The sequence below is a fragment of the Cervus elaphus genome, chromosome 7 (genome assembly GCF_910594005.1).
Source record: "Cervus elaphus chromosome 7, mCerEla1.1, whole genome shotgun sequence".
NCBI lineage: Eukaryota > Metazoa > Chordata > Mammalia > Artiodactyla > Cervidae > Cervus > Cervus elaphus.
Window position 1 is genome coordinate 40,207,349 of NC_057821.1, and position 11,709 is coordinate 40,219,057.

At 41.6% G+C, this 11,709-nt stretch overlaps 1 protein-coding gene and 1 long non-coding RNA gene across 2 annotated transcripts; one reads left to right on the plus strand and one right to left on the minus strand.

Annotated features, from left to right (window-relative positions):
• Window positions 1-287: 287 nt before the first annotated feature.
• FAM8A1 (family with sequence similarity 8 member A1) lies at window positions 288-9,722 on the minus strand. The gene is made up of 5 exons (XM_043908462.1): window positions 8,878-9,722; window positions 7,752-7,872; window positions 5,876-5,999; window positions 5,262-5,401; window positions 288-3,645 (listed from the first exon to the last, which is right to left on the minus strand). The coding sequence occupies exons 1-5, from the start codon at window positions 9,599-9,601 to the stop codon at window positions 3,501-3,503; spliced, it is 1,254 nt and encodes a 417-aa protein (XP_043764397.1). The 5' UTR covers window positions 9,602-9,722; the 3' UTR covers window positions 288-3,500.
• On the plus strand, window positions 8,711-11,286 carry LOC122697566. Its single transcript, XR_006342110.1, has 2 exons — window positions 8,711-8,965; window positions 10,904-11,286. It is a non-coding gene; the product is annotated as an uncharacterized LOC122697566 (long non-coding RNA).
• The last annotated feature ends 423 nt before the right edge of the window (window positions 11,287-11,709 follow it).

Below are 11,709 nucleotides of genomic sequence, written 5' to 3' on the forward strand. Positions count from 1 at the left end.
TCATGTGGGTCTTTAATATCTTGCACGGTGGCTGGAATGGTTAACAGCTTTTACAGAATGGACAGGATTAGTTTAACATCAAAAGCTTAGTCATCTACAGCTAACTTGAGTGACTTGCTAAAAGAATATACCTCAAAGTGGATGATCATTTTTTTTTTTTTTTTTTTGGATAGACTTCTATTTCTGAAAGCACTCATCTCCTGAAAGCAGAGAATGCTAGAGCAGCTGTATTTGGAAGCAAGAGATTCTAGAGCAAACCTCAAAGAAACAGGCAAAACACAAAAGCATTGATGACCAGGTATTTATTGAGACAATAACAAAGTGGTGGCATATAAATTATTAAAAATAGAATGCTGAATTTTTATTTATTAGGCAGGCCATCAGATTACTGTTTGTGGGTCACACCATACTATAAATGAAACTGCAAGGAAATATGCCTACAGTTTGAGATGAATTTTACCCAGGCAAGTACATGTTGATAAATTTTGGCCTTTGGCATAGAGGGGTGAGAAGTGGCAAGTATTTGAAATACTTGCCAGATTTTAGGAATAATGCCATTATTTAGGAATATTCTTTAAAAGGAAGAACAGCCTGTTTTCATAGAGATAAGTATAGAAGGAAAATATTTAATACCCATGCTCCCATCAAAAAGCCCTTTATCCCCAAGTAGCAAAAAGCAGTTTAATTTTTCAACTCCTGTCTTTGTTTTGCTGGAACTATTTATGCCTCCATGAAACACCCAGCAAGTTACTTAAGGGAAAAAAATCTAAAAGAGTTGAAACAATTTTTATTGTCATTTGAAACAAACACTGAAGACGTTTATAAATTTAAACAAAACTGTCAAATGCTTTTTTTTTCAATCCTAAATATTTGGGAGAAATGAGGTGAGTATTTAGGTAGAAAGCAGTAGCTTCTGGACCAGTGCCACACGAGTACCACGGGAAGCACTGGCTCTCGCGTCACAGATTCAGAAGCACAGCTTGCTCGCCGCCTCAGCCCAGCGTGCGCCTGAGTGTCAGACTGTCTCAAGGTCCTGGGGCCACTCGGGCTGCTTTAGGAATGGGTAGATTTTCTAGATGCCTCAATTATCTGCCTGTTCTGTGGTTTTATGTATGGTATGTTCATTGAAATAGTATTCTCAGCATGACTTCTAATTTTTGTTCCTTTATTATTTTGTAAAAGTGATGAATAGTATTTATACTATGAAGACAGCTTTCTTTTTGCCTTTTTAGGCTGTAGAGCTTCAGTATGAGGCTCTACACAGAAAGTCAGCATTTCTATAAATCAAATATAATTAAGTATACTGAAAACAGAGGGCTCCACCCCAAAAAACCTTCCCCATTTTGTCATTTATTTCCCCTCAAATTTGGGAATCCAAAATCTCCCTAAGTGCTGCATTCATAATCAGACTTGGATTTTCATGTAAAGGCAGACAGAATAATAATGTTTATTTTATAGGGCTACATAGTTTAACTTGAATCCTGAGATAGCTCTAAATGCATCTATTATAGATATTAATCTGAATCACTTGTGTATAGCAGATGTGCAATATTTTAATGTATAAATCAAACTGGACTATGTATTTACTTTTGTTTTACTGTGTAAGTAAAAATAGCCCAGGTAGTTAACCATCCAATTATCTGAGAGGAAAGTATACATTAAAGATGAATTCCACAGTATGTAAGAGTACATTTCAACTCAAATTCCCAATCCAGGGCAAAGAGGTGTGTATATGCCAATAATGTATACACTACTAATTGGTTAAGTATGTAACCATTTATGTAACATTTCCTAATAATCTACTCTAAAAAGGTTAGTGGATGGTTTTGGTTTGTTTACTGTGAAGGGCCATAACACTTTATCTTCCCAGAAACAACAAGTGAATGATCTGTTTTAGTATTATAACACATTTAACTAATAGGCTTTCTGTGATGTTTTTCAAAATAATTTTATATTAAATCCATGGTTTATGAAATTTTACAATCAAAAGTATTAAGGACATTGTTAAGGTTCTATAAACAAACCGAAAATACATTTTAAATGTCAAAAAGACCCACTTTAAAAATTGATACAGTAATATAGCAATGTATTTATTATGACCAAAATAAAGCCTAGATTGATCCTAAAAGCACCTGAGATATGAACTGTTCAGTACAGCTTAGTGTTTTGGGGGGAAAATAGAGAAAATGCAGAAAATGCCTAAGAAAGACAACTTTTAGTTCAGATATATCTCAGCACAGCTAACTGGGCCATCTAACAAAAGCACGCACACACACAATTCAGCGACAGAAGAATAAAATAGCAACACACGGTATTACACATCTCCCTCAAAACATCATCCCTGACAGACTCCAAATGAGCTGGTGGCCCACAGAACCAAAGAACTTAGGACAATGGACATGCTACTCTTCCTTGTTAGAGAATAGTCCCTAATGGGAAAATTGCTAAGTATTTCATAGGCTACTACTATTTATTTAATCATGAAATGCTAGTATTATTGAACTCCTTGATGTTTCAGAAGTTATGGAGTATAATAAAACTAAAACTAGTATGTGAATATTCTGTATATAAAGAGAAGTTATACTCAGAACACTGAAAAGCACTAATACTTCATGCTGTGCACATACTGGGAATATTGTTTTACAGTAAATATGCCACAGTCTGGTAGGACTAACTTTTCCTCACATATTTATAGTTTGATTTAGGGCACGGAAAACATCTGCACATGAATTTCAATTTAAATTTACAGTGAAAATTTACTCCCCCACACCCACCCCATTAAAAGCAGTCACTAACTTACCTTTTTCTTAAAAAAATAAGATCGCAATGTGACCTAGCACTTCCTCCTCATGCAGTACTTGTCCTGAAGGACATGTGTGGCATTGAGGGCAGCTGTGAAGCCCTCACTCCTGCGGCAGACCGCAGTACAGGTTTAACGTTTCGGACCAGGGAGCTGCCCGGCTGGCCTCAACCTTCCCCTTCTCTTGGAGCTAACTCACCGCCTCCTGCGATGGGAGCCAAGTAGATTATGAAGTGTGTCCCCACTCCCTCCCCCCAGAAATCAAAGATGAAAATTTCCTCAAGACGTGTTAACTAAAAGATGAATGTGTTTACAAAACACAACTGGACGTTTTCCATCATTTTGGGATAAACCAAAATAACTTTTTAAAGTTTCATTTGGAGATTTCAAACCTGAAAGTGCATTCAGCAAATTCTAATACCTTAGATCTTAAGTATATACTGTCTGTTGTTGATGTCGACACCACTTGCCTTCTGTTCAATATAAAAATTTTAACACTTGGACTTAACAGGTTTTTCTTCTGGAAAAGTTCTTTGGCATTCAAGTAACATCAATACTTTCAGCATAGTCACTTGCATCACACTGGATCGACTGCTTTAATTTCTAAATCAATTAATGTAACCCAGGGACACTGATGGCCTTGACACATAATTTAGTCTTGTCATTCCAGAGAATACGGAATTCATGGCTTTTTGGGGCATCATCTGACTCCGTTTCTTTTTACTACAATGGTTCCTGCTACAATGTCATAGGCTGTTCGATTATGCTGAAAAAACAGCAGTGTGATGAAAGCAGGGAAAAAAGAAGCAATAGAAAAATTCTTGATCAAAGCTCGTATAGTGGACCTATTAAAGCAAAAAAAAAAATCAGATAAAGTTATATACCAACTACATATAGATTAGTAGACTGTCAAGTTCAGAATGTATTTAAAACGTTCAAAGTATAATTGAGAGTTTTAACCTTTTATATCTAAATTACTTTCAAGTAGCATTATATTATGATCAAACCACCTGGGCCAGTTCTAAAGACTTCATAACATAAAATTAGACTTTTAGAACTTTCACATGAAAAGCAATGATGTCTTAGAATGTCAATTAAAAGTTTAGAGTATTTTCTAGTATTTTGCCAAAAGAACAGAGTAACTTCCCTTTACCCACCTTTTCTATGGTCACTCACTACTTTTAATATCTTTATTTTCTGTATGTTTTCACTATCTTCTAAACTGAGTAGGTTTAGTACAGTCCCATTTTCTACCTTCTGTGAAGAGCACCAGCATTTCAAAGTACTGTATTGGTTTATCAGCTCTCTTCTTTCTTTGGGGGGCCCTGTGGTTTATTTTGGCTGTGCTGTGGGATCTTAGTTCCCTGACCAGGAATTCTACCTGCACCACGCCCCCTGCAGTAGAAGTGAGAAGTCTCAACCACTGAACCACCACAGAAGTCCCTGTTGTCCTGTGATTGAGGAAAGCTTTAAAAAGCTTTCAACAGGAGCTTAGAATGGGGAATTATTCTACTATCATTAGAGTTTTGCCTTTTAGTGCACTGAACCGTTACAGAATAGCACAGCAGCTGAATGTGGGCCCTGAATCCAGACTGACTTGGCTTTAGGTTCATTTTCTACCGACTATTAGTTGTGTCCATGGCTGTAATAAGAGGATAATATAATAGTACCTATAACATATATCTTATAAGGCTGTTAGGATTAAGTTAGTGAATACACATGCAGTTTTTAAAAACAGTGCCTGGTTTACAAGGTGTTGAACAAATATTAGCCAATATTGATTCTCAGTAAAAGTAGTAGTCCAAGATTAGAATCACAAAAATAAGGAAATTTTGAAGATGTCAACAAACCCCCTAAAGTCTCTTGTTTATATATCTTTATATAACCATCTAACTCTGAATCATTCTGGCAGCAATTCCAGTAAGAACCTTGTTTTGCTCAGCTGATTACCATCTACTCACCTCCACAACTTCCATTATCACTATCTGTACACCTTACCCCAGAGCTAGATGCCAACAGCTAGTCATTAATACTATGAGTATTACAACCTCTTTCTCTTAAGAGCAGGAGCATGTCAAAACTCCTATTGCCTATTTAAGATGGGGCACCAAAAGGAAGCTTCAAGGCAGCAGTTAACTAAACTCCATCATAACTAGAGATCTAGAGGATAGAAACAAAGCTAGGCCTGGAGCACTGACACAGCGAGCACCACACCCCAATCCTCTCATTCCTGTGGCCTCCACTTCATAAAATGCTTACCCTTGAAGATGTGTATACTGAAAAGGAGTCAATCACTGTTATTGAAAAACATTCAAACTTTGTTTTAAACTTATTAAATGTAAGCCTATTATATGCCATGAAGAACCAACATCCTAAAAACACTTTTCCGTAAGTCACATCATTTGATAAGGTTTAAGTACAGTAATTCATAAGTATGTAGTAGATTAAGAAAAGAACTTACGTTGTAATGCTAACATTTGAGGACGGAATCACTAAAACCCGACTTGGTGCAATAAGCACTGATGTATCACATGTCACAACTCGAAGTCCTAGTAGGAACTTCCCTGGGGTAGCTCCACCTGCTCCCCAAATGCAAATTATCTAAGGAAAGAAGGACAGTTGTAAAACAGTTGACTGGCTCAACTATACCAGTATTTTCCTGCCATATGATTCATGTTTTAACATTTTCAAGTTGGAAGAATTCCATAGAAATACTTAAAGTTTAATCTTTTAATGCATTTCTGTAGGTCTCTAATATCCTCAAATACCACAAGATGTCTATTGCAGTTATTTCTCTATGAGCCATTATTTTTTAGCAAGTTGGTTCTATGGAAAAACACATTATACGTTCCACAACCAACTTAAAATATTTTTGGACAAACGACTGAAATGTATTACCAAGAAATTGTACAATTTCTCCGCTCAGAAAATTTTAACTTGAAAAGGTACTATCTTAAAATTTAGAAAAAAGACATTTGACAAATACATGATTAAAAATCTCCATTACAATATTTCTGTCTTGGGCTGATAATCTAAAATTATATTGTTAAATATTTGCTGAAGTCAGTAGCTTACCTCATAGAAACAAACTAATAATCTGTATATAAGTGCCACAACCATCATTTTCTGCAAGTCTTCCATTGATGTGTCTTCGTCTATTTCTTCTATTATGTAATGCATAGCAAACTTAGAGATATCCCTACAAAAAACAGTTTGGGGTTATAGAGAATGTGTTACCAGAGCAGTTGCATTGGTATTTTGTCATCAGTGTAAGCCATAAACTTGAAGTCGCAAACTAATCTTTAGGTTTCTAATCATCTAGTTTCACAAAACATTATCTTATTCAACAAATAAGGAGCACTACCATGAGTGAGTGTAGCTCTGGGGATAAAGTGGCGAGTGAGTCAAGTGGGAAAAGGGCATCATAGAGAAGCACTGAGTACCTGGAAACATACCAGGAACACATCTTAGTGGAGGCTTCGAAAAAATGACATTTAAGTTGAGATCTGAAGGATGAAGAGAAGTTGGCCCGCCTAGGGGAAACATTTGAGAGAGCGGGAATAATGGGAGAAAGACTTGAGTAATGACAGAAGCTGTAGGCAGTTCAGTATGGCTCAAATATTGTGTGAGAAGTGACTGATTAGGAAATAAGGCATACATGCTCAGTCATGTGCAAATCTGTGACCCTTCAGACTGTAGCCCGTCAGGCTCCTCTGTCCATGGGATTTTTCAGGCAAGAATACTGGAGTGGGCTGCCATGTCCTCCTCCAGAGGATCTTCCCGACCCAGGGACTGAAACCGCATGTCCTGCATTACAGGCAGATTCTTTACTGCTGAGCCATCAGGGAAGGGAGTTTAAGAAACAAGGGTATCTGTTAAAACATGAAGATATTAAGACTTATGATGGCAATGAGAAACTACTGAAGGATTTTAAGGCAGCAGAGTGGCAGAATCAGAATTTATGAGATTAAATATAAGACAGGAGATGGTAAACTGAGATATCGGTTAGAAGACTTGTGTTACAATCCAAGCAAGTGATGATGTGACTGGGACTAGGGAGAAGCACTAATGATGAAAACTGAAATCCTGACAGAAAGGAGTTGGTACTTGACTGGATGTGTAGGGGCTAAGGGAGGGAGAGAGAGAATCATGGTAACCATTCAGGTTTCCTGACAAAGGCCCTCAAATTGAACCACCAGGGTCTGAACTTAACGCTCTTTATTTTTTTAAATTTACCTTTGTAAATTCTGGGCTTAACCTTTCTAAGTCCAAATTTCAATCTTTATAAAATGGAGGTATTAATCTCACTTAATAGCGGTAGCAAGAGCAGGAGTCCATACAGGGACCCCCTGGTGTCCAGTGGAATCCATGCTTTTCACTGAAGGTGGTGCGGGTTACCCCACAGGCTGCGGGGTGTGGCCAAAAAAAAAAAGTCCATACAAAGCCCAGGAGGTAGAAAGCGCTTACCAAGTGATAACTGCTACTATGACTATTATTCTGAAAGGAAGACTATTCAAATAAATGGCTCACTTTGCAATTCATTTAGAACTTGCCTGATGTATACAGGCAGCCCCATTTGAAAATGGCATCTAGCTAATTATTAACAGTTTATGCCTTTGTCTTTAGGAACTCCACTCTGAAAACAATTTATAAGAGAAAAATTTGTACCTACCCTAAGAAAATAGTGAATAAAATCAAACCAGGGTTGGAGATAGCTTTTACCTACTTTTATAGGTGAAATTCTCCCACATCTTGCAGGATTTATTGTTTTTCTCTCTTTTGTAGTTATTTCTTAAAACCAACAAGAAAGTAAATCTGACAAAGTTCCTATAAAGAAATTGTTGACCCTGGCAAACAAGTTACCCAATCACTGGTAAGCATGGGAAAAAACTTAAAGCAAGACCTCTAGACAGTAGATGTTAAAACCTTTCTGCAAGTGGCCTTAACTTACTTTATTCCACTCAGGTGCATAATACTTAAGACAATGGTCGCTTTTATAAAGAAGAGAATAAAGAAATCCACCATCTCTGCCATAAATCTGTGGGCCAAGGATGGAATAACATACTCTCTGCCTGTAAATTAAAAAAAAAAAAAAAAAAAGTTAGGAAAGCTAATCGTTCCCTTGGAACCCAACCTAGGCAATGGAGAATGTAAAGTCAAGGTACAACTTACTGATAAAAAATTTTTATAACCTTGAAACAATTACTGGTATTGACTTCAATAGGGCATGTTATTAAAACACAGCAATGCTACTTCATAGCAATTTAAAGCTGTTTTTACCCCCTTAATGTTTAAAAGTTATTTCACAGGTAAATTTCATCATTTAAAGTACTCAGTACATTTCACCAGGGGTTCAAATGAGAACCCGGGTAATTACAAGCCTATGGCAGAAAATTAAACCCTGTGCGGCTCACCTTACCCCTATTCATTTGTCCCGCTTTCTATGTACTTAACAAATTCAGTGATTAATAAGCTGCCATCCTAGATTCTGGACCAAATTCAGGCAACTAGGTCTTGTCCCATATTATCTGAATAAAATAAAAATAATAAACTAAAAGGTGTCAATAATTCAAAACATTCTAATATCCATACAGAAGTAAAGAGACTATACAGACAATATACAGGATTAAGCCAAGGTTCATAATTCCATTTGAATTCATGAAAATCTCCTCTAATATCCGTCAGTTCCATTGTCGCTAATTCATAGAAGTTATAAACTATAAATCATTATTACCAGCATTACCGGCCAACACCTCCTCTCCCCCCAAACCGGCTTTACCATCTGAGAATTAAGCTCTGGGTCTCAGTCCAGAACGTGGAGAGCAAGGTAACAGCAAGTGGTTTGAGGAGCAAACATTTCTTTACATTTGGAAGCGACTAGTCCGGGGAGTAAGGGAATGGATCCGGAGCGCCAGGTCTAAAGAGGAAACGGGCCTCGCTGGACACCCTGGGAACTGAGAGACGCGGAGAAACTACGGCGAACGGCGGCAGCAGCAGCGACAAGCGCAGGGCAGAGCCTGCGGGCTCCCGCCCCTACCCCCCACCCCACCCAGCACGTGCCCCGAAGAGCCTCTCACCTGCCTGCCGCCCCGTCTCGCTCGGGGCTCGAGAAGCGGCGGCCGGTCCCACCCTCGCGGCCGCGGCTGCACGGACCGGCGGCTGCAGGTGAGGGGCGCGGGCTGCCGGGCCGGCGACCGGAGCCGGAGTGGTGATGCCGGCGGGCGCCCCCGGCTCGGGCCCGGCTGCCGCGGCGCTTAGGAAGTAGAAGGGGTTGTAATAGCCCAGCTGGAGGGGCGGCGGGGCGGCTGCCGGGGGAGCGGCGGCGGCTCCGGCGGCCGGGAGGTAGCTGGGCGCAGGCGGCTGGGGGCTGCAGTAGGCGGGGAAGGCGGCCAGGCCGCTGTGCCAGGTGAGGTAGCCGCAGTAGGACTGCCACAGCCACTCGTGCACCTGCCGGGAGTATTCGCGGGCGCTCAGCCGCGCCGGCTTCTCCGGCGGGGCCGCGGCCTCGGACGCCTCACAGCTTGCCGGCTCCTGCAGCCCCGCGCCGGAGCCAGAGTCGGAGCCGGAGGCCGCCTCCCCGCGATTCTCGAGCTCGCGCGGCGGCTCCGATTCCTCAGCCGCGGCCGCGAGGCCCGAGGCTGGGGGCCGGCCCGGGGCCTGGGGTTCGGCCTGCGGGCCGTCCTGGGACAGTGGGGCGGCGGCGGCAGGAAGGCCTCTTAGGGAAGGAACGGACTCCTGGTTCCCTCCGCCGTCGTCCTGCCCGGGAGGACGGCCTCTGGCTTCCTCTGGCCCCTCCGCCATGGCCGCCTCAGCTGCACCCTCGGCGGCCCTGTCACTGCGCCGTCTCCCTTCCCTACTGGCCCCTCCCCAACGGCCCGGTGGCCACCGCAGCAGCCGCAGGCGTCAACAATCCGCCACCGGAAGCGGAAACCCCGCCCCCGTGGACGTCGCCGGGGCGGAGCGGAGCAAGGAGGCGGGGTGTGGAATAGGCCTTGGAGCTGCCGAGCCGGTTATGGTTGTCGGGGAGCTACTCAGCTGGACGTCCTGGGCTTATCGCTAGTTCGGCTCAACTGTCACCCCTCCGCGCCCCCGACCCCTCCCACCCACCCCCCCACACACACCTCTTGCGGTTTTTAACGAAGTTGAAGGCCCAAGGCTTCTCCAGATAGTCTCACGGGTGGTAGACTCCGGCTGCCCCTGGAGGAACAGCTGATGGAGGAGGAGTTGTTCAGAGAGAGGTCCCGGGGGTCAGCGCTGCCTTTTCTGTTTGCAGCCGCGACAGTTTTGGTCTCTAAGCACAGGACTTGTTAGTTAATTCCGCCTGCATTCATTCCAGTTAACTGGTCCCCTCACCCATTTGTACTCAAGGTGATACAAGGCATATCCTCAGAGGTTAAGAAATTAACAACCAAACTGGGACCTATCAAGGTGGTATGGCTCAGCTGCAGCGATCTTGATTCTAAGAGAAAAGGGGTTATGTTGATTTAAGAGCTAGATTCTGTCCTTGTCCTGGAGCTAATCTGAGTCTGCAATATCTTACTTTCCACTGCTGCAGACACAAGCCTGCCTCAGCAAAACTGTGCCTTTTCTCAGACTCGTTGTCTCAACCTTTGGCGCCTGCCCTTTATTTTCTGTTCAGGAAAGGCCTTGTTCACATCTCAGGGCTTTGGAACCTCCTCTGAGTACCATTGCCCAGGCATGATTTCCCCTTCCTCTGAACTGTATATATATAGCACCTTAATGCATTTACATTTTAGTATGCCTTCCAAAGTCCTTAAGTTGGTTAAGTGATAGGCATATATCTTTGTATCCCCTGTCCCACACAGGAAGGAGATCCACAGGGGCCAGGTACTGTGGGTATAGTTGTCAACATGATGAATCCCAGAATCATTCTTGACTCTGCTCTGGGAAATGAAAGTAAAAGGCTTAACTTTTGCCTTTAAGAAGCTAATGGATAGGTTAAAGGGAAAGACTTTCATGAAGCACTGGGAGAACTACTTAAGACAATACCAATATAGAGTGTATCCAAAACAAGGGAAAGATCGTGGTGGCCTATAGCTAGGTTTATTCTTACAAATGTGGTTTTAAAAATCAACTTTCCAGGTGGTCCAGTGGTTAAGAATCCACCTGCCAATGGAGAGGACACAGGTTTGATCCCTGCTCTGGGAAGATCCGCCATTCCTTGGGGCAACTATGCCTGTAAACCCCAAATGCTGAAGCGTACGCCTAGAGCTGGTGCTCCACAACAAGGGAAGCCACTGCAATGAGAAGGTCACGCACCGCAAGGAAGAGTAGCCCCAGCTCCCCGGCACTGGCCGCAGCTAGAGAAACCCCAAGTGTAGCAATGAAGACAGTGCAGCCAAAAATTAAATAATAAGTAAATAATTTTTAAAAAGTCAACTGTGAAGAGATTGTAATGTTTAAACATGCATTCCAAGTTTGGGTAGGGGAGGAAAGGGAAGAAAGAAATAAATGAAGAGAAAATAGAATGAGTGTAAATACTGTGATTATTGGAGACACAGACTTTGTTTTGAATACCACTGATTAGGTAGAACCTGGCATAATGCTGCTCACATAGACATTTATATTAATCAGGACTCCACTGCAGTTGTCAGGAATCCAACTGTAACTGATTTAAGGGAGAAAAAGTAAATGAATTTATTGACTTGCATAGAAAGTTCAGAAATAGTTTAGGTTTCAAGAACACCTAGTTACAGTTAATCAAATAGCTTCAGGGACCACCTTTTTCTCTCTTTTCTTTTGAGAAAGTAAGAGTGTTGCTGTTTCAGTAATAAACCTAATTCTAATTGGCTGAAGTCAAGAATAAAATTATTGCCTTTTGTAACCAACAAATTCAGAGGTTCTATATATTATAAGACAGTTCAACAGTACATCTAATAGGCATTCCA

What these genes read in the sequence shown, in the direction of transcription:
- FAM8A1 (XM_043908462.1), bottom strand. Translation starts at nt 9,601, where the DNA reads ATGGCGGAGGGGCCAGAGGAAGCCAGAGGCCGTCCTCCCGGGCAGGAC. An exon ending in CGAGACGGGGCGGCAGGCAG is followed by an intron (nt 7,873 to 8,877) that starts GTGAGAGGCTCT and finishes TTTAATTTACAG; the next exon opens with GCAGAGAGTATGTTATTCCA. An exon ending in TATTAGTTTGTTTCTATGAG is followed by an intron (nt 5,402 to 5,875) that starts GTAAGCTACTGA and finishes TTCTTTCCTTAG; the next exon opens with ATAATTTGCATTTGGGGAGC.